Here is a 20,713-nt window from a genome sequence, read left to right as displayed (position 1 = left end):
AAACACTTCTACAACAAAACTATACTATCAAGATAGAGCCTATAATGATTATGTATCAAACTCATCATAAATATATATTAAGTATTCTAAATGTAGTGAACATGATATATACATCCTCTAACAAGTGGAGACAACTACCACTAAGACCTAACTCTAGTCTGGAATTAAAGTTAATTCCATTTTCAGCACCTCTTACTCTCAATACACTTTTGTGATATGCCAGTCACGTACGTTTAAGCCAAATTTTGACTTAATCACTTGGAGCAATGATTTAATTACTGCTTGCTTACTAAGATATGAATCATATAATATGATAACAAAGGATAATATTCGATGTGTTGAAAAGATGTACTACAGGTTTTGATGCTGAATTTGGTGAAATATGGGTTCTCTTCACAGAATGTTACCGTTTAGCACACCTTATCGTGGAATCCTAAGAATACCAAGATTGAGATGCACATAATTTACTATGCCTATAAGTAACTGCTGCTGCTTCTCCATTTTTTTTCTCATCCCTGATCATCACTCACTAGCTAACGTTTCACACCAGACACTTGTAACTAGTTTTGGAACAAGATCAGCATGTCTAAGTGCTCCACGGCTCAGATGCTCACTCGGCTGATGCCGTTCATGGCTGTCACCTTCTTGCAATTTGGGTACGCAGGTTTGTTCATAATTTCAAAGTTTGCTCTAAACCGTGGGATGAGCCCGCAGGTCTTCGTAGCCTATCGGCACGCCGTGGCCACTGTTTTTATAGCTCCTTTCGCCTTTATCTTCGATAGGTGCGTCTCCCTGTCACCCTCCTTTTCTGTATGTCGTAATCATTTTTGCATTTGAAATGTTCAGAGATGAAGAAAACTAATCCACTGAAGTTATTCTATTGCAGGAGAGTAAGGCCAAAGATGACCTTATCTATTTTTTATAAGATTGTTTTGCTTGGCCTCTTAGAGTTAAGTACCGTGACCACTAAGTCACATATTTTTCAGCTTATTTCTGAGTTTGAAAAAAATTATGTTTTAATTATATAGTACTGTTTTTCTTTTTAAACATATTGGAAAATCAAACTAATCAAGTGATGATCTCACTCTTAATTATTATTAGGCCTGTACTGGACCAGAACTTGACCTATACCGGGATGAAGCTTACAACAGCAACTTTTACATCTGCTCTGTACAATGTCCTTCCTGCTTTTGCATTCGTAATGGCTTGGGTTTTCAGGTATATTTAATTAACACACACACACACACACACACACAACACACCGTATATCATATATATATGTATATTCCTACTGTATATATTGCCCTAATTTGTTTGCATGGTTCAGGAAAATGTGGAATTATTTAATTTGTCTGGTATTAATGTTAGGCTTGAGAAGATTAATTTGAGAAGCCTACATAGCCAGGCAAAAATATTGGGGACCCTAGTGACGGTGGGAGGAGCCATGCTTCTGACTCTAATTAATGGACCCATGTTGAATTTTCCGTGGACAAGAAGAAATCCCCATCACGAATCTACAGTTTCCACAGATCATCAAGATCATATAAAGGGAGCTATCATGGTTGCAGCGGGATGTTTCTGCTGGGCTGGTTTCGTCACTCTCCTAGTAAGTCTCTAAAGTTTAATGCAATTTTTTTTAATCAACTGAAATTCTCAAGATTCGAACTTGAAATATCTTTCAACATTAGAAAAAAGTATAAGTAGATTGAGAGTTGGTATCTTTACTTGGAGTAACATACAAGTAACAAACCACGACTATTGATGTGAAATCTATATGTATTATTGAAATTTTATATTATTTTTTGAAAATTTATATTAATTTATTTGACTTTAGATTTTAATTAACTAGTTACAAAGTTTGAAGTTTGGAAATTGATTCTTTAAAATTCGTTGACCTTTTGAGGTCACAATTAATGTTTTCGAATAGATCTCCAAACCATGAGCGCATAGGCGAAAGCCGTTTGCGAATCGGGATTACAACTGAAAAGATATGGACGTCCAAAATCGTTTTCTTTCTTTTATTAAATTTTAGACTAGAAATTAATTAAACTCCCACCTTGTGGGAAAGAGTCCCAATCAGCCTATTGTTTAAGGACCAATCAGAAATTAGTGAAGAGGGATCAATTAGGAAGGGAGAGAAAAGACCTCCCTTTCCCGTTGACCCAGACTCAAGCACCCAACCTGTTCGACCCAAAGTGGTTTCCGACCATTTCTGCCATTTTTTTAGGCCAAACTCACTCATCCACCACCTGCAACCTCTTCCACAACCTCCCCTTTACCATTCTCGCCCAAGATCGAAGGGTTTTGGGTCCAAAATCACGAGGAACTTCACCGGAGCACCAGAGGTACTCAACAGCAATCTCGTCGTTCCGGCGAGTTACACCACCCACCACCACCATTAATCAACTCCCATTGGACCCAGGAACAAGACCCAACTAGTGGTAGGGGCATCGGAACACCGAGTAAGGAGAATCGAAGCTCACCCATTCTAGGGTTTCCAACGGGTGCAAGCCAATTTGGGGCCTTTTCCGACCAAATTGGACTTGGTCACAGGTATAAAACTTGCTCTACGCATTAAGATCTTCATTTATGTAAAATTTAGTAATTTTTGGAAATAGTTAAATTTTCCGGTGAGTGATTTGGATACCCTGATTTCATATGTGACATTCAATTGATGAAATCTCGTCGTATGACTATAGTTTTGTTAGAGACCGCCACTTGGACATTATATGAAATGATGTCCCGACCGTTGGGTTGTCACCAAACCTTGATATGTTATAATACGTAATATTTGAGGACCATATGAACTAACGGATTGGAAATCCGACGTACGGATCTTTCCAAATTGAATTTCTAAGTTTGTAAAACCAAGCGTTGATAGCAACCTAATTCTAGCAATTGGCGGAGATCAGACCGTTGGATCGTTCCAAAATTTTAGAATATTGTTCTAGAAGATAAATAAGGCCCTTGGGAAGTTACGAATCAGAAATCCATGGGCGGATGTTCTAAATTGACTTGTATAAGGTTGTGGACCCCACCTTTGACAGAGACTTTAGTTTTGGCTAATATGCTACGAATTGATCTTTAATATTAAAAACAAGTATTACTAGAGACTATGTAGGGCTTAGTGAGCATTTATTGGTTAGTGAGTTATCCCAGATTATATATACATCGGTTTATGTGTATGAGACGTCATATTGTGATGTATATGTGTTTATTTGTCTTCTTAATAATGTGAAGGCTTTTTAGCCAAAATAGTCTCTGAGATTTGCATAACACATCACCTTGGTCCCTGAGATTGAAAATCAATAGAAATGGTCCCTGCGATTGTCCACCATCCATTATTTTGGTTCTTATGTTAAAAACTCCGTTAAGTGTTCCGAAGCTCTTGGCCGGAAGTTTATGCAATTTTCAAAGCTTCGTAACTCAATTGTCTCTTAATCAAATTCGACCCATAATATATCAAAATGAAGATAGGAAAGTTTAGAACAAGATTATACCTATTTGGAAGCCCAACGATTGCCGGAGATGACCGAAAAATAGCCCGAAAGGTGACTGGTCAGCGGAAAAACTGGAAAACTCGCCCGAAATTGGGTAAACTTTAAACATTCATAACTTCTTCAATACTCAACAAAATTGAGTGATTTAAAAACAAAAATCATACTTCTCAATGAGACAAAGAGAATGGTACCTTTCGATATGGCTAAATTGTTGTGGTTTGGCCTAAAAACGGCTTGAAAGTGGCTAACTTGAGACCAAGACAACCACTTTCGAGCCATTTTCCTGCCAAACCACAATGATTTAGCCTTCAAGAAAGGTACTATTCTCTTTATCTCATCGAGAAGTATGATTTTCATTTATTAAATCACTCGATTTCGTTGATTATTGAAGAAGTTATGAACGTTTAAAGTTTACCCAGTTTTTGGCGTGTTTTCCAATTTTTCCACGAACTAGTCACCTTTCAGGCTATTTTCTGGCCATCTCCAGAAACTATTGGGCTTCCAAATAGGTATAATCTTGTTCTACACTTTTCTATCTTCATTTTGATATATTATGAGTCGAATTTGGTTAAGAAACGATTGAGTTACGAAGCTTTGAAAATTGCCCAAACTTTCGGCCAGAGCTCCTGGACACTTAACAGAGTTTTTAATGGAAGGACCAAAGTAATGGATGGTGGACAATCTTCGGGACCATTTCTATTGATTTTCAATCTCAGGGACCAAAGTGATGTGTTATGCAAATCTCAATGACCATTTTGGCTAAAAAGCCTAATGTGAATGATAAGTATGATAAATGTTATGACAATGTGATCCTAAAATCCTATTAGATGTATTATGTAGAACTTATATGCTTGTGTGACATATTTGTTGGTGGCCATGAGAAATTGATGGTACAGGTGACTATGTTGCAACTCATAGGGGTTAAGGTATGGGTAGGCGGTGTGTTGAATTTACTGCACCATATAGCAGTGGTACATGGATGGTCCTGCTTAGTATATCCGTGTTGGGGGACCATATGTATTTTAGGGGTGATCATGCTTGGTATATCCGCGTTGGGTGATCACTACCTGCACGATGAAATTATGCTATGGTTCTGCTTGGTATATCTGCGTTGGGGGACCATACGCATTTTAGGAGTGATCATGCTTAGTATATCAGCATTGGGTGATTACTACCTAGAGCTATATGATATAGTCCTGCTTAGTATATTCGCGTTGGATGACTGTTAGGGGTGATCATACTTGGTATATTTGCGTTGGGTGATCATTACCTATGTTATTAGACTATGCATATGGTTCTGCTTGGTATATCCGTGTTGGGGGACCATACGCATTCTAAGGGTGATGAGGATTAGTTGTACTTGGTACATTCCGATAGGCGATTATAGTTCGGTGAGATTCCGTTGAGTGGTCCGGAATTCCTACTCTTGCTCATTTCCATAAAGTTAGTTTGACCTTAGATTCGAGTGAGTAGGAATTGCTCACATTAGTCGTTATGTGTATAAATTAGAATTATCATGTTATTACTTGGAATCCAGGCAGAGAATTATGTAGAATTCCTTTATTAAATTTCATGCATTGATATTTGATCTTTTTGACTGATTAATGTAGTTAAATGTTAATATAGTGCATCTCTGATTCTTGGGACTGATTAATTGAAGTGATTGTGGAATGATGTTGGATATGATTGTTATTAATACGATTAGATTAGTTGATCAATGTGACTAGAGAATAATATTGTGCTTTGTTGATTCTTTGATATATTACATGTTATGAATTGCGATTTTATGTTGAAACATAGTTATTTATATGATGGATGAATTGGAAATCTTGATTGTCATGTGGGTTCTTATGTAGCCTTGAGTCTAGTAATTTCATGCTTGCCAAGTTCTAATAATTGATTGAGGAATGTTATGCCTTTCGGCTTGAACAGATTGTGATATATGTTGAATTGTAGTGAATGACGAACTACGAATGACTTGATCCTTACTTAGGGTACGTAGGTAGTCTAACGAGGAGGTTAGATGCAGCCATAAAGTATACAAAAAATTACTATGCTTTTGGATCGTGAGTTGTGTTTGACCCGTATCCCGAAAGCGGGGTATGATAGATATACGATTATTTGATGACGTCTCGCGTTGATCCTGGACATTTGTCGGGATCGGGGTGTGACAATTGACATAAGTAACTATGCTAATACATAATTATCACTCTCAATGTCATACTTGTTAGAGTATATTATGATTGAGACACTTGTTAGAGTACGTGTGTAGTTATTATGATTGAGACACTTGTTACAATTTTAGAGAATCAGTTAGTTGATGTACTTGTATTGTTGAAGACTAAGTAAGTCTAACCTCATGTATTACTTCTTCACTAAGAGTCAAGATTGTTCTTCTTCATTCTTTCTCTCTTTCTCTCTCTGTGAAACTTTTTGCTGTTCTTCCTTTCTTTACAAAGATTACAAGTACAATATTGATCAGGGGATATAGCTTAACAATACTAATCAAGGCTTTTGTAGGCGATTACACTAAAGTCATACCCTACTGAGCTCTCCTTAACAGCTTGGATATGCTTGGTGGGCACAGTTCAAGGCTCTGCGGTGGCCTTAGCTTTCGAATGGAATAACCCTACAGCTTGGTCCATACACTTCGATTCTAAGTTGTTAGCTACTGTTTATTCTGTAAGAACTTCAAAATTTAATCCTAAGCTTTCTGATAAAAAATATTGTTGCAGACTACACACTCGCGCGCACACACATGCGCACACACACACACATATACATACATATACATACACACACACACACACACACACACACACACTCGCACGCATATATATATATATATATATATATATATATGTATAAATACATACTCGCACACGCACACTCATATACATACATACATATATATATATACACACACACACACACATACATACATACATATATATATATACACACACATACATACATACATACATATATATATATAGATACACACACACACACACATACATACATACACACACACACACACACACACACACACACACACACACACACACACACACACACATATATACACACATACATACATATATATATACACACATACATACATACATACATACATACATATATATATATATATATATATATGCAAAGGGATCCCCATTTTTTCAAAAAAATAGGGATAGGTATGGTACCCACTTCACATTGAACTTTAATAATTCAAACCATCTATTTTATAAGTCTCGACTCATAGATCATCCTTGCAAAAATTCAATTCAATCCGAATCATTTGCCTATGTAATTATCAAGATAATTTGTAACAAAATATTCGTTAATTTTTTTGAACCCAATTAGATGTCTTAAATATTTCTGATTTGGCTAATATTTTGCAAGGATGATCTATAAGGGTAACTTAAAAAATAGACGGTCTAGATCGTTAAAGTTTGATGTGGTTTGGACCCCACAACTAATCCCCATTTTTATAAAGTTCAATGTGGTCTGGATCGTTAATTTTTTATTTTTGTTTTTGAAATAGAAGAGAGAGGAAGGGAGTAATAGAAAATGTGGGAGTGGGAAAATTTTTATTTTTTAAATAGATATATGTTAGGATCACATGTTGGTGAGGCTTTAAAAAAAAAAAAACAGAGCAAAATTTGGTTGTGTGAAATTACATTTCTGCCCCATATTTCTTATTCATGTTCTGTTTTAATTAGAGGGTTAAATTGATAATTTCATAGGATTTTGGTTGACAATGAGTGTTTTATTAATTAGTACACACACACATACATACATACATACATACATATACTTTACTAGTTTATATATTACAGCCTGAAGATCTTTTGATGCAGGGAATAATGTGTTCAGGGATCGCTTATTACATTCAGGGAATAGTAATGAAGGAAAGAGGACCTGTTTTTGTGACTTCTTTTAGTCCCCTAATCATGATTATTGTAGCCGTTATGAGCTCCTTCATTTTAGCTGAGATCATGTACCTGGGAAGGTAATTTGGCATCAATCTCTCTTTTCTACTAGGAGCACCTTGCATTTATTTAGCTTTTTCAAAACAAAAATACAAAATAAAGAAGAATAAAATGGGAAAATGAAATATGTACAAATGGAACTGCATTATTACAAACTTTCTAACAAACAATAGAATCAAGGGACACTAAACATACAATAATTAAGTCATATGTAAATCGCATGTGGTGCTCCTTTTTTGCTGGTTATTGTCCCTGCGGTTTTAAACTATTAAAAGTGTTTCTTTATTCGAAGATTAAAAGTTTATAACTTGTTTAGTTGTGCATATTTTCCTACAGAAAAAAAATGTGGAGTTAACAAAGCAAATTTGTATTTTTACAGAGTTATTGGAGCAATAGTCATTGTGATTGGCCTTTATATGGTTCTATGGGGGAAAAGCAAGGATCAACTTCCATCTGAGTTAGAAAAAAATGATAACATGGAATTGGCTACGACTATTTAACAAATACTACATTCATAGGCATGACACTGACTTCAGATATATGTGGCCATTGATGTTACTAATAAGAAGCTTATATATTTATCTTAAGGAAGAAGAGCAAAATACTCTATAATAACAACTTGGAATTTGAATTTTCAATCTGTAACAAAGTCCATGCTAAGCCAAAAGTTAATTTAGTATAATGTTACATCCTATATATATGTATCAAGCCCAATATATGCATGATTGAGTCCATGGTTATTTGATGTAAAGCTTGCAATTTAATACCGATATTACCAAAGAATCAGTAATATCAATTTTCACTTGACAAGAGATAAACACAGAATTAATAGATTTTTTCAATGAGTAGGTCAAGTCATGCTGAAGTGAATTGTTAGCAATGCTGGAACCAAAGGGCTCCTGACATAGATTAGTCTCAACTTCTTAAATAGGCGCTGCAAATGCACTAAAATGTACAACAATAAACGTTAGTACCAGTTTCGGTACAGTCAAATAGGAAGGCCTGACAGGCCACCAAAGGAAGAGTTCTATCACAAACATGAAAATCAGCAACCGAATAACCGACACTAGTTATAGCATCCGCTAGAAAATTGGCTTCCCTAAAGACATGCTTCCAGCAAATGTCCTCAAAAGTTAAATGACAACTTTTTTAAATGACTTAACTAATACTAATGATGATAGTTGATTTGAGACGACTAGCAAGTGCATTGGTGTTTGCTTGCACTCTTCAACTAGCAAAGCACAAGACCTATTTTAATTGCCAAAATTGTGAGGGGTTACTCCAATCCAAGCTCCTAGGGATTCTACGGATTCTACGTAGTATTGCCTCGAAAAGTCGATCGAATTAATCCTCATCACATATTTACAACTTACAAGTTAACTTTACCAAAGTTTAGCTAGTAGTTAGTGTGAGACGATCAAAACCATAGAAGATAATAAGTAGTTTAATTGATTATGGAACAGGTGTATAGGAAACTTAGGGCATGTTTTTTAACAAAATATAGGAATTGGAATGATTTTGATTCTTAAGGTCCATGCGTTTAGGAAAACATGAGTATGAAAATTGATCATTTCACTTCTTTACTTTCTCGTGCGTTTACTAACACACAAACAATAAATAAAGTGTGAGATTCCCTAGTAATCAATAATCAAATATCAAAAAAATAAGGATCACATCAACTAGGAGCTTATTTGATCCGACTTCCTACTTCCTCTACTTCTAATTTCTCGGATTTTCATATTTGAAGGGTTGAAATCCTTTTTCTTTTTTCGCGCCGCCGCCCCGGGGGGTGGGGGGGGGGGGGGGGGTTGGGGTGGTGGTGTGGGGGTGTTGGGTTGTTGCTAAAGGGTCGTTTTCACAGGACTCATTTTCCAGCTACCGGCCAATAATCAGCCTAATCATGAAATAATTTAGTTTTAATCAGGTAAAATGTTTGTAGATCACCACTACTCACTAGTACTATGCTTGTACAGCTTCTTTGTCTACTATTATTATTATTATACGTTGGAAAGAATAAAAACCAACTAAATCTCTGACCTGGTTTCCATAAATTGCTCGGTGCAGTTAACCTTTCTTCCCCACTAACAATGTTTTTGGACAATCAAAATTTGGCAAAGTGCCAAACCCTACCATATTTTCCGATTTCGATGTTATGCAGAAAATGGAGTTATATCTTTCTTAAGAAATCGTTTTCGAATTCACTGCATAAATTGAGTACTTGAATTTGAAAAAAAATATGAGGCTAGGAGTCTATATAATGAATCGTTTATGGCCTCTACACCTCACATAGCTCATAAGCTTTGTTTCATGGTTTGATTAGAGAGACAAAACCAGATTAGGACAATGTTTAGTGAGTCTTTGGTTAACCTAATCTGTCGGGCAAAGCTACTCATAGCTGTGATTCTCTTGCAGTGTGGCTATGCAGGTCAGAACGTAATTGCTAGTCTTGCTCTAAGCCAGGGAATGAGCCATTATGTATTCTTAGTCTATACAATGGCTATTGCAACTGTTCTCATTTCTCCTTCTGCTCTTATTTTGGATAGGTTTGTTTGCTCTCTCGATATCCATGCAGAACAATCTTCTATTGTTAGGCAGTCATGTTTAGAAAATATTACTAATCGTCAAGATTAAGCACCAAGAAATTGCAGCCGAACATGACCTCGCGAGTAAGATTCTTAACCGTTAAGCGTAATGTTAACGTTTAGCTAAGCAACTCTAAACGACCTTATTTGAAGTATCCACATCTGTCATGTTCAATATTTTCCTGCAATTGCATTTGTCACACACAGACAAAACGCACAGTTTAAGCGGTTGAATTTATAAGGGTTTTGCAGAGAAAGTGAACATTAGGAAACTTCATAGCCAAGCAAAGGTAGTGGGGACTATAGTCATAGTTGGGGGAGCTATTATATTGACTCTGGTGAAAGGACCGAAACTTAAATTTCCATGGACAAGGGAAGGGGCAAACGTCTAAACTATGTTTATCACCAATTGCGAAGTGATTCAAACCCTAAAGACCTCATTAAGAGTGCCCTCGTGACTGCAGCATCTTGTTTCTTCTGGTTTTGTTTCATCATTTTGCAAGTAGGGGCTCTTAAATCTACACCATAGATCACATCTTTATACTTTTCTGGAAACTATTATTAACATTCCAAAATTCTTTTTTTTTTTTTTTTTTTGAAGTATAAATATAAAAAACTCCATATTTTTCTCGATTGTCTAAGTAAAAAGTAAAATATGATGGTGAATTCTAATCAGTGCAGGCTTTTATGCTAAGATCATACCTTGTGAGCTCTTCCTCACAACTTTTACAAGCTTTTGGGGTCTGGTCCAATGCCTGCCCTTTTCTTGGAACGGGAAAACCCTTATCAAACTTTTAGCATCTTTTTCGGGGGTAAGAAATTTTTATGCAACATTTTTTATTTTAAATTCTTGAATCGATAAATTGTAATTTACATTCACGTAATTGGTTTTGCCGCAGGCAATACTCTCTGGGGTTAATTATTATATCATGGTAGTGGTAAACAAAGAAAGGGGGCCTATTTACTATTCTTCTTTTAACCCCTTAGGCACAGTAACTACTGCAATTATGGGTTCCCTTGTTTTAGCTCAGCAGAAGTTGAACGAATTTTGAGTTTTAGGAAGTAAAGTGATGACTTTAAAGTCACAGAGGGCAAAGTAAGATCAAAATAAATTTATACGACGTATGTAAAAATAAGCCATAAAAGTATGTATTTGTAAAAGTTTCATGCCCTTGGTCTGCTAGACCCAATGTCACGAGTAACTAGTTTACCACTTGGCATAATCAGTTCACGGTTAAAACATAAGTGGACAACGAGTTTATACTTTAATATGTCAATAAATATCCAACGCACTCATGATATAACACGTGAATATGAACCTCAAATTTATTTAATTAATGGCAAGACTAAGATAACGAACATAAACAATAGTTGGCCTCCACAGAGAGGCTGCATCATCTATCAGCCTGAAGATAATGCTTCTTCAATTGGAAAGCGGCCAACTCAGCATGGTTACTTCAAAACATTTTTCAGAGAGCAAAACAAACGTTCACACAATATCAAGTAACAGATAATAAACTGTCCAAAATCCAAAATTCTATTTTTATACGAACCGTTTCAAACGGCGAAAATACCTGTAAACCATCCACCAAATGCAGTATTCAAATCGAGGTGTCTATAACTTAGTAATTTACTATAATCTGTACGCTGCATTGCTGCCATGCACGATCACATCTTAATTTAACCCCCTAACAAGTTGATGAGGAAAATTCCGATGTCAAGAAGGCACAGCAGTTTCATCTTTTCCATAGATACGCTGAAGTTCTCGGGTTGCAGCTTGATATGATGCTGAAAAAGGCAAAAATAGAGATTGTATGAGAGAAATTGTGTTAAGCAGGTCACTCCAAAAAATCATCTAAAATTATTCATCACCTTTCCAGATGCGGAAATTCTTGTGATTAATAGGAGACCCTGTCACAGTTTGAATGGCCTCAAACAGCATGTCCTGAGGAGTGTTCTTCAGCTCTTGGACTACTGCATAAATGGTCTTTCCGTTCTCAAAGTAGATGTGATTATTGGGATGTTTGGTCTTGGCACCAGCATGACGCTCAAACTCATAAGCATTAAGAGACTGCATGATATAATTAAACGTTTGAGCTAAGTTACAAATCGCAGATCGAAAGCTAATTGATCAAAGTGGGTAGCTCCAGTAGACCAATAGATCATGGAACAAATAGGGTGGGAGGCCCAACCACCACACTACACGTATAGACGCAAACCCCCCTGGTTACCATACGTGCGACTCTCACAGCATACGGCTAGATGAAACATTTTCTTTTCAATTTTTCTACACATGTTTATAAAGCACTTCCCTAAGTTACAATTTTGAAAGATACGAGGATAAATTCGTTGTGTCTTAGTTCAAAGCAGTTGAATCTAACAAGAGTTCATTACCTTTGTGTGATTGCATTGATCGCAGGAACATAGATACCCGGCCCCTTTTATGGTTGCTTTGAGGTTTTTCTGCAGATGACATAACAAGTCAAATCAAGGAATTATTACAGAAAATTAATCACCTGTCAAAAGAATCAGAACGATCAATAGTTATCAGCTTACCTCCCGTGACCAGGAAACATAATTCACCGGAACGCCATCAAACGTACCAGTCGATAACAAACTTTTGACATTTGAAGGGAAGTTGTTTGGAGGAGCTTTCCTAGCAGTCCTTGGCTCTTTAATTTTTGGAACCGTATCAGTTTTAGAATCAACTTGCAGAGCTTCACCTACATTTGGATCTGTATGTGACTGAACTGGATCCTTCAGGCCAAGTTCTTCTGACTGCTGAGCCATGTTCTGACTACTCGTCAGCAAATCATAGTTGTTGATGATCCCGCCAGAAGGATTTGTCTCGGGTTCATCATGGAAACTTCCAAAAGAGATGGTGCTGTCATTCTTATTGTAATTATGACTCATAGAATTGGTAGTTCCTTTATCGTAGGGAGGACCAATTGGTACAACAGTCGTATCAGCCTTGTCATAGGCCGGACCCATTGATGTAATATTATCAGTCTGCTTATCATAGGTGGGAGCCATCGAGATGAAATTCTCGTTTGCTTTACCATATGTTGCACCCATAGAAATAAAATTCTCATCACCCTTGTTGTAGGAGCTACCTAATGATATGAAACTGCTCTCTCCCTTTTCACATGACTGGCCTATTGATATAAAACTTCCATCCTCCTTGTCAAAGGGCGGACCCATTGATAAGTTACCATTGTTGCCCTTGTTATAATTTTGAGCCATCGATATGAAATTCCCATTTCCCTTACTGTAGGTGTGACCCATTGAAATGAAATTGTCATCTGCTTTATTAAAGGCAGGCCCTATTGAGATTCTGTTCTCTTCGCCATTATTATAAGTCGGACCCAAAGATATGGTGTTGTCATTGCTCTTATTATATGCAGTACTCACTGAAATTGTATTGTTGTCTCCTCTAATGTAGGAGTGCCCCATTGACGCAGACATGATGTTCTCAGAGTCCCTAACTTCATTGACCTTAACTTTTCTGAGTCCACCAAAACTGAGACATGATGATTGGTCTTCGATAGAGTTAGACATTGACAAACCCACTGACGGATCATTTCGATATTGATTCTCAAAACCCTTTCTTCCCAAATTCATATGTCCATTTCCAACAGATTGAATGTTCCTCTCACCTGGGTTGATTGGCCGTACTGGCTCAGATCCGAAAAGCCGATCAGAGAATTGCCCTGGAACTGACTGAAACCCTGAAGTATTTTCCCACGGCGAAATAGCCAAATGTGGAACTCCTGAAACTGGCCTGCCATTAGCAGCCTCCATTGCGTGCTTCTTGTTGTTGAAGAGCTCCACCCCATTGGAATCCACAAACCACGGGTGACCTTGCTTTGAATCTAATCTGGAAGGATTGTCATAACCCATATCTGAAACTGGCCTGCCATTAACAGCCTCCATTGTTTGCTTCTTGTTGTTGAAGAGCTTCGGCCCATTGGAATCCATAAACCACTGGTGACCACGCTTTGAATCTAATCTGGAAGAATTGTCATAACCCATCTCTCCATCAGTTAGACAGCTAGAATCTCTCGGAGTCCACAAACTTTTGGGTTGGAAAGACTGCCAAAGAAAATTACTGTTTAGATTGAATGACAAAATGTTAAAATAAGAACAGTAGCTTTCTAAACACAAGCATATTGATTAAAATAATAGCATCTGCAAACAGAGGAGACATGTATATGAAGACAGAAGGATAAACAGATCGTTCTACAGCACCACTAAATGTTGAATTTTAAGAGCGATCAAAAGAAATTACACGTGATTCATATCTTCCAAGAAGATACACACACGATTCACTAACAGCTTATTTTTATAGATTTTTTAACTCCCACCAGAGATGCTTTCCTAGATAACCAAATGCATTTTATCATTTCACATATCAGTGGATTTCACAAAATGGACTACCAAAAAATGACTAACAAACCAGGTCCTGGCTGTAACGATGAAATTATTAATAATTTCTTATGTCTGTCCAAATCAGTTATGCTCTGAAGCATCAAATCTTTTCCTACATAATGTAAAAGGACTTGGAGAGAAATCATTTTATGATGGAAGAGAAAGAAAATTTTGCCTTACGGAGCTGTAGGCAATTCAAAGCGTCAAAGAACAACTTCCTAATATGCATGGTTTCCAAAACTAATTGTTACAAAAATCATTTTAAAATAACAATAAGAACCAACGTACTTGGTATTAATAACAACAGTAGAGGCTGGATTTAGCAAAAAGAACAGCAAGTTGCTGTTAATCGTGGAAACTCTTCTAAGGAAATTATTAGGCATTTATTTGATAAAGCTTTGTATCACATCGGTCCCCATTAGATAAAGCTTCCTGAGCTAGTATGATCAGATACATCTAACCATGATTAGATTTCTTCACCAATATGCTAAGTAAAATAATTTGTTAAGAAAATAACATAATTATCAAAGCATAAATATGCGCTTTGTAAGTAAATTTATTTCTTACTAGCTGTACTTAGCAAGCTATGAGAAGAAAATTCCTTCAAAAAGTAATGAAATGAAATATCAATAAATGCAGAAATCCTATGTTAGCTCGTATACTTTTAGCTAATAAGTACAAGATACTAGAATCTTGATAGGAATTGATCTCATATACTTCTAATAATCCAATGTTAGCTCACTTTTTTTTTTTAATTGTTTTTACAAATTTTTACTATAGAAGAGGGAAATCTTTCAGCGCTTGATGTTGATCCCACACACAAAGCGGTCTAAGTTAAACAAGTTATTCTATAATCCAAAGTTGCAAGGATACTTAACTGGTCACTGCAAATTTATTCAAGTATTCTGATCTTACTATTACTCAACATAACTGGTATCAAACTTAAACTCTTGAAAGCTGCTAACTAAGTTCTTTTTTTTTTACTTAGATGACAATTTCTCTCAATAATGTTTTTCAATAAGTTTGACATTGAAACAAATTACTAAGAAGCATTACGCAATTAACAGTCAGTAATAACCAAAAATGTATTCTAGTAAGAAAACAGATGCTCATGGATAATGCATATCTAGTTCTTTTTGGTCGCCCAAATGCGAACGTTGAGGTCCAGAATCACTGGATATAGCTACTCACATACCCACCTTACCGTCGCAAAAGAATCCATCCTTTAAATTGAATTCTATGAATGTAAATTAGTAAATAATGTAGCAAGGAAATTACAGATCATTTTCAGTCTGATCACCAGAAGTCAAGCGTGTAGAGATCAAATACCATAACTCTGTACAAAAAGCACATGGCTTTCCATTCGGCATATAAGCCAGTCATCATTTTTCATTAAAAATTTCACATTTTCAAACAATCAAAACAAGATTGGGTTCCCAGATCAGATTGAAAATATCAACGCAAAGATACGATTATTTAATTCTCAAAGAACCAACGCACACGAAAACACCCATTTTACATACACAAAGAAGATCATCGACTGAAAATAGATAGAAAAAAGAAACAACCACACAGAGAAAAAAGCTGCAAAACAGGCAGCACCACGATTTATCAAAAGCCCGATACCTATCAGGTGCAATGGTATCAAAAACCCCAAAAAAGATAAACCGAAAATTTGGACACGACATTGGCATCAAAAAGCTTCAATCAGAGTTCAGAGTCTACCATTTTTTGAAAAAGGCTCACTGAGTCACCACAGCACAGCTCAATGAACTCGCCCCCTCACTGTCCACCTCAGCTTTTCCCACACTCCACTCTCTGTCAAACCCAAACCATGCAACTCCAAGCTCCAAGCTCAGGAGCCTCTGCTCGACCAATCTGCACACTGCAAAAACAAAAACCCTAAAAAATTGATCTTCGATCACATAGAGCGCGCAGTGACGACACAGATTGAGAAAAATACGCAGAGCTCAAAGCGATCAAACTGAATTTTCAATAACCTATACATACGCAAATTATATGTATACAAGCACGATACACAGAAAAATGGAGGCCAAAACCTAGAAATTGAGAAGAATGAGAGGAAAGAGTACCTTCGCCGGTGCGATTTTCCCGCGCCGGAACACAGAATTTCCTTTTCTTTTTACTTTTTATTTTATTTTTTTCCTGAGAAATAAGACTGAAGGACTGGGGTATGAGAAAGATATTGGTGAGCTTGGGTGGCAATGTCTACTACGGAGCTCTCTACCATTATGTTTATGGCCCTGTTATCGTCACCGTACACGTGGCCAGTTTGGCTCTTGATGGGTTTTCTCCGTGAGCTCTCTGTTATTAGGGGACGTTCGATATAGGGGTGTCAACGATGCGGATGAATAACGTACGCATAGTTGCCGGATTTGTCATATCCAGTATTTCTTTATTTTTAGCATCAAATTGAATAAATGAAACGAAAATCATCAATATAAATAGGATAATGTTAGGAATATTAAATTTGAAAACTAAATTTGTCAAAACTAAATGATGTGTCACCAATAAAAATAAACACATTTATCAACGTTTAAGTAATAAATCAATCATCAACTTCCATATCATTTAGTTTCCAAAATTTTGTCTACAAATTTAGTCTACCTAGCATTACCCATATAAATAATACAAAATTACTATTCTTATCCCATTTGTATTATATTCTAAGAGTAAATTGCCGATTTTTTTGTTGAACTTTCACTTAGCTTTCGATTTCCTCCTAAACTTTTAAATTGGAAAATTAAGGACTCAAAACTAGTTTTTTTGGCCAATTTCCCCCATGCTGTTAAGTTTTCATTCATTTCATTCAAATTTATGTTAAATGGAAGTATGTACGCAACATATGAAGGTAGTCTGGTCGCTTTGTTCTTTTAAATAATTGAAAACCTTAGATTTCTAAAATGTTGACATGTGCAAATCTGTGTAATTCTATAGCTTTTGTATCTAAAGGTCTAGCGAAGTGACATTTTTGTCTTCAAAGGAGAGTCACGTGGTGTGCACATGATAAAAGTTAACGATAATTTGAATGGAATATATGTGAAACTAATGGTAGGGAGAAATCAGCAGTTTATCCTATTTCTAATAAAAATGGGACTCACATTTGTGTTAGTGAGCCCTATTATATTAAAAATATGATATGAAAAATGTAATAAATGTAGCATTACTTAATTAAATATGAATGTAAGAAAAAAATACAGAGCTTGTTTATTATTTTTCTTCTCACACATATTCATCGGGTATTCACACATGTAAGAAAAAAATACAGAGCTAGTCGAAAACAATATTTCCCATCGATTAACGGGAGACTATGATTAAAAAAAAATATATCGTTTATTAAAATATCAAGACATCCACGTCTAAGAATAAAAGATATGATTAGAGAAAACAATTAGTATTTAAAAATATATATTTACATTGTGATGTCAGACTTCCACTTTGAGTTGGATGTTACTGATAGCAAATTTGGTTTTCCAAAACAAATAAATAAATAAATAAATATATACATATATATATATATATATATATATATATCCCTTGTTTGGAAATGCTGTGAAGGTCAATAGTATTTCTCTAATGAACAGTCGTTTATTTCCATCCCACATTTGTTTGTGTAGTAAAGAAGAATGAAAGTCTGTTCGACTTTCCAATATTTTCCTTAAGAAAAGGAAACACCCAGAACATTTAAGGACAAAGTTGTAGTTTTAGTACTTAATCAGTACAATTAATGATGAGATAAGAAGAAGGGTTAGCTACTCGATGAGTAGGAATTTCTAATCAAAACTATTCATGTCTAAATCATAGAGATTTGTGTTTATAATCAGAACCGTTCATATTATGAATTATATTGTAAAGATCATCTCTACAAAAAATGAATTAAAATTAAGATCGTTTAGTCAATCTATTATAGCAAATACATAGACCATTCATTATGCTTTTACCAATTCCGTTCATCTATTTTTGTACAGTTCGATATCTAAATGACCTTAGTTTTAATTGATTTTTTTGTAGAAACGATCTTTATAGAGTGATTTATAATATGTACAGTTAATTATGATAAATACAAAGTTCTATGAATTGACAACGAACAATATTGAGTAGGAACACCTGCTCATTCTTTGAGTAACCAAATATTATTCATGAGATAAATCAATAAATGGTTTCAAAGGAAAGGAACGAGGAATTTTTGAATATGTTAGAAACATCGTCCGGTATCCCAAGTGCCATAATACAATTAGTTTGAGGTTTATTTTTTTTTATTTTTTTTTATATAAAGTTTCCAATCAATTGTATTATACTACTAGGTGTACCAGGCCGTATTCGTAGCACACTAAAATATCTCTCATAAGGGACAAGCGAACCCCCAAGACCGGGGATTCAAGGGAATAGAGTTTCATACTCATTTCCAAGCCTCTAATATGCGAACATGTACTCCATTGCAACTTAATTCCAGGTGCTGAATAGTATTAATTACCAAGTTATATGTTAAAATCCTAGGGTTTTGGCTTGCCAAACAATCAACAGAAAAATTGCTAATTAGAGTGAAGTCAGATACACAGCTCATCTCATTCTTTATCACAAAGGCTCCAAAAGGATCAGAAAGTAGATGTCTTATTTGGTGCTAAAACAAACATATACTGATATGCAAGACAGAAGGAATGAGATCAGAAACCCTGACACATCCTACAAAAGAAACATAACCATCACAAGGCATATCCATCGTTATAGGATGCCAAAGCAAAATTTTCTAGCTAGAAACTATTCATAAGATATAGAAAATTGATCGTTCCTGGTGGGTAATTAAGCGGAAGAAAGTATGACAAAATGTCCAAATGCCCTGGATATCCAGTTGCAGAATAAGGGCTAGTCCGAGAAGAAAGAATGCATGCTCTTTGGCGTTTCCTTTCTTGCGGCTAGAGGGTGTTCCATGCTGAAGGGAAAACAAAGTGCTAACTCAAACACGACACAGATAGATGTTTAAAGAGAGAAACATATAGCAGTTCAATCGACAGGAACGGGCCAACAGTGTAATTTTACTGACCTAATTCTACAAACAGGAAACTGCTTCGTCTCTACCAATGAAATCTTTGCAGGAGTTCTCTCAGAAAAAAAATAAAAAAATTGCGCACGAGTAAGGGAATTAATTAGTGTAACTTACTCAAAACCTATGTTCTTCCCAAGGATTTCGTGAATGGTTATTTTATGACATGAATCAGGAAGTTACTTGTTTTCTTGATTTTTCAAATTTATTTACTCGTAATTGACCAAAACCCTAACCCTAATTAAACGCCCAAGAACTCCACAATTGAAACCCTAAAGCTTGTAGAGAAGTCAACGATATCATTCCTGATATCTTGGCTTAGTTTAGGAAATAAATTTGTAATTGATTTCTATAGATTTATATTCCTGTTGTACACCTCGAATGTAGGCTAGTTTACTTCTCTGTCAAAAGTTCTTCTTTGTATAAATGTCTTGGTATCAATAGAAGAAAATCACTTCCGCAAAATATATTTTTACTCTATTTTACAAAGCTGCACATTGAAAAATATTTCCAAATGCCCATCTTTCACCAACGCATAATCATATCCCAAAGCCTCCAACTATTGACACGAAGCTACTTCGCCAGCTGGTTGGATTGCGGCTGCAAGGTTTGACGAAAGTGATGGGAAGATTAGAGAAGCGAGACGACTGATTCAAGAAGGGTTCGAGCAGTGCCCCAATAGCGAGGATGTGTGATTGGAAGCGTGTAGGCTTGCGACGAGCTGCGAGGAGAAGTGGCTTGCTGCGGTCGTGACTGCTGCCCGCGAAAGCCTCCAAGAAGCTTATGCCGCCATTCCCAATTCTAAAGAAATTTTGCTTGCTGCTTCGAAGCTTGAATTTGAGAATAAAAAACCTGAGAGGGTTCGAATGCTTCTTGTCAAGGCACGACAAGAGGGAGAGGGGGAAAGAGTGTGGATGAATCAGCAACTGTGTTGAGAGAGAATTAGGGAAATTTGATAAGGAAAGGAAGTTTGTGGACAAAAGGGTTGGAGCTGTTCTTCGTTCTTCAAGTTGTGGTTCATGCATGGATAGCTAGAGGAACGACTTGATAATTTGGAAAACGCCAAGGAGGCTTGTAACTTGCGTCTCAAACAATGCCCCAAGTCTATACCGCTTTAGCTTTCTCTTGCTAGTCTTGAAGAGA

The 20,713-nt window shown here is 36.0% G+C and overlaps 2 protein-coding genes and 1 pseudogene across 4 annotated transcripts; 2 read left to right on the top strand and 1 right to left on the bottom strand.

Annotated features, from left to right (window-relative positions):
* Positions 1-500: 500 nt before the first annotated feature.
* On the top strand, positions 501-8,196 carry LOC137721512 (WAT1-related protein At2g39510). 2 transcript variants are annotated; one of them, XM_068460608.2, is made up of 7 exons: positions 502-782; positions 887-949; positions 1,102-1,218; positions 1,369-1,606; positions 6,021-6,182; positions 7,367-7,518; positions 7,878-8,196. In XM_068460608.2, exons 1-7 carry the CDS (start codon positions 583-585, stop codon positions 7,996-7,998), a joined length of 1,053 nt encoding a protein of 350 aa, XP_068316709.2. In that variant the 5' UTR covers positions 502-582; the 3' UTR covers positions 7,999-8,196. The 2 variants fall into 2 exon arrangements, with proteins under 2 accessions (XP_088551111.1, XP_068316709.2); XM_088694985.1 differs by lacking the exons at positions 6,021-6,182; positions 7,367-7,518; positions 7,878-8,196 and adding an exon at positions 2,228-2,659 and having other exon boundaries at positions 501-782.
* Positions 8,197-9,991: 1,795 nt separating this feature from the next.
* Positions 9,992-11,155, top strand: LOC148699055 (WAT1-related protein At2g39510-like; annotated as a pseudogene).
* A 226-nt stretch (positions 11,156-11,381) lies between these two features.
* On the bottom strand, positions 11,382-16,826 carry LOC137720328 (uncharacterized). 2 transcript variants are annotated; one of them, XM_068459381.2, is made up of 6 exons: positions 16,602-16,826; positions 16,234-16,393; positions 12,637-14,172; positions 12,475-12,543; positions 11,953-12,151; positions 11,382-11,868 (listed from the first exon to the last, which is right to left on the bottom strand). In XM_068459381.2, the coding sequence occupies exons 2-6, from the start codon at positions 16,234-16,236 to the stop codon at positions 11,798-11,800; spliced, it is 1,878 nt and encodes a 625-aa protein (XP_068315482.2). In that variant the 5' UTR covers positions 16,237-16,393; positions 16,602-16,826; the 3' UTR covers positions 11,382-11,797. The 2 variants fall into 2 exon arrangements, with proteins under 2 accessions (XP_068315482.2, XP_088551103.1); XM_088694977.1 differs by having other exon boundaries at positions 12,637-14,188; positions 16,602-16,727.
* Positions 16,827-20,713: the final 3,887 nt, after the last annotated feature.

This window comes from Pyrus communis, chromosome 1, assembly GCF_041283825.1.
Source record: "Pyrus communis isolate YQ-2024b chromosome 1, ASM4128382v1, whole genome shotgun sequence".
Taxonomy (NCBI): Eukaryota; Viridiplantae; Streptophyta; class Magnoliopsida; order Rosales; family Rosaceae; genus Pyrus; species Pyrus communis.
Note: the sequence above shows the minus strand (reverse complement) of the source record. Positions and strands in the feature narration are given on the sequence as shown.

Coding starts and splice junctions, on each gene's coding strand:
- LOC137720328 (XM_068459381.2), bottom strand. Junction 12,544..12,636: donor ATGTTTCCTGGTCACGGGAG/GTAAGCTGATAA, acceptor TGTCATCTGCAG/AAAAACCTCAAAGCAACCAT. Junction 11,869..11,952: donor GAATTTCCGCATCTGGAAAG/GTGATGAATAAT, acceptor TGCCTTTTTCAG/CATCATATCAAGCTGCAACC.
- LOC137721512 (XM_068460608.2), top strand. CDS start 583: ATGTCTAAGTGCTCCACGGCTCAGATGCTCACTCGGCTGATGCCGTTC. Junction 6,183..7,366: donor TGTTAGCTACTGTTTATTCT/GTAAGAACTTCA, acceptor CTTTTGATGCAG/GGAATAATGTGTTCAGGGAT. Junction 7,519..7,877: donor GAGATCATGTACCTGGGAAG/GTAATTTGGCAT, acceptor GTATTTTTACAG/AGTTATTGGAGCAATAGTCA.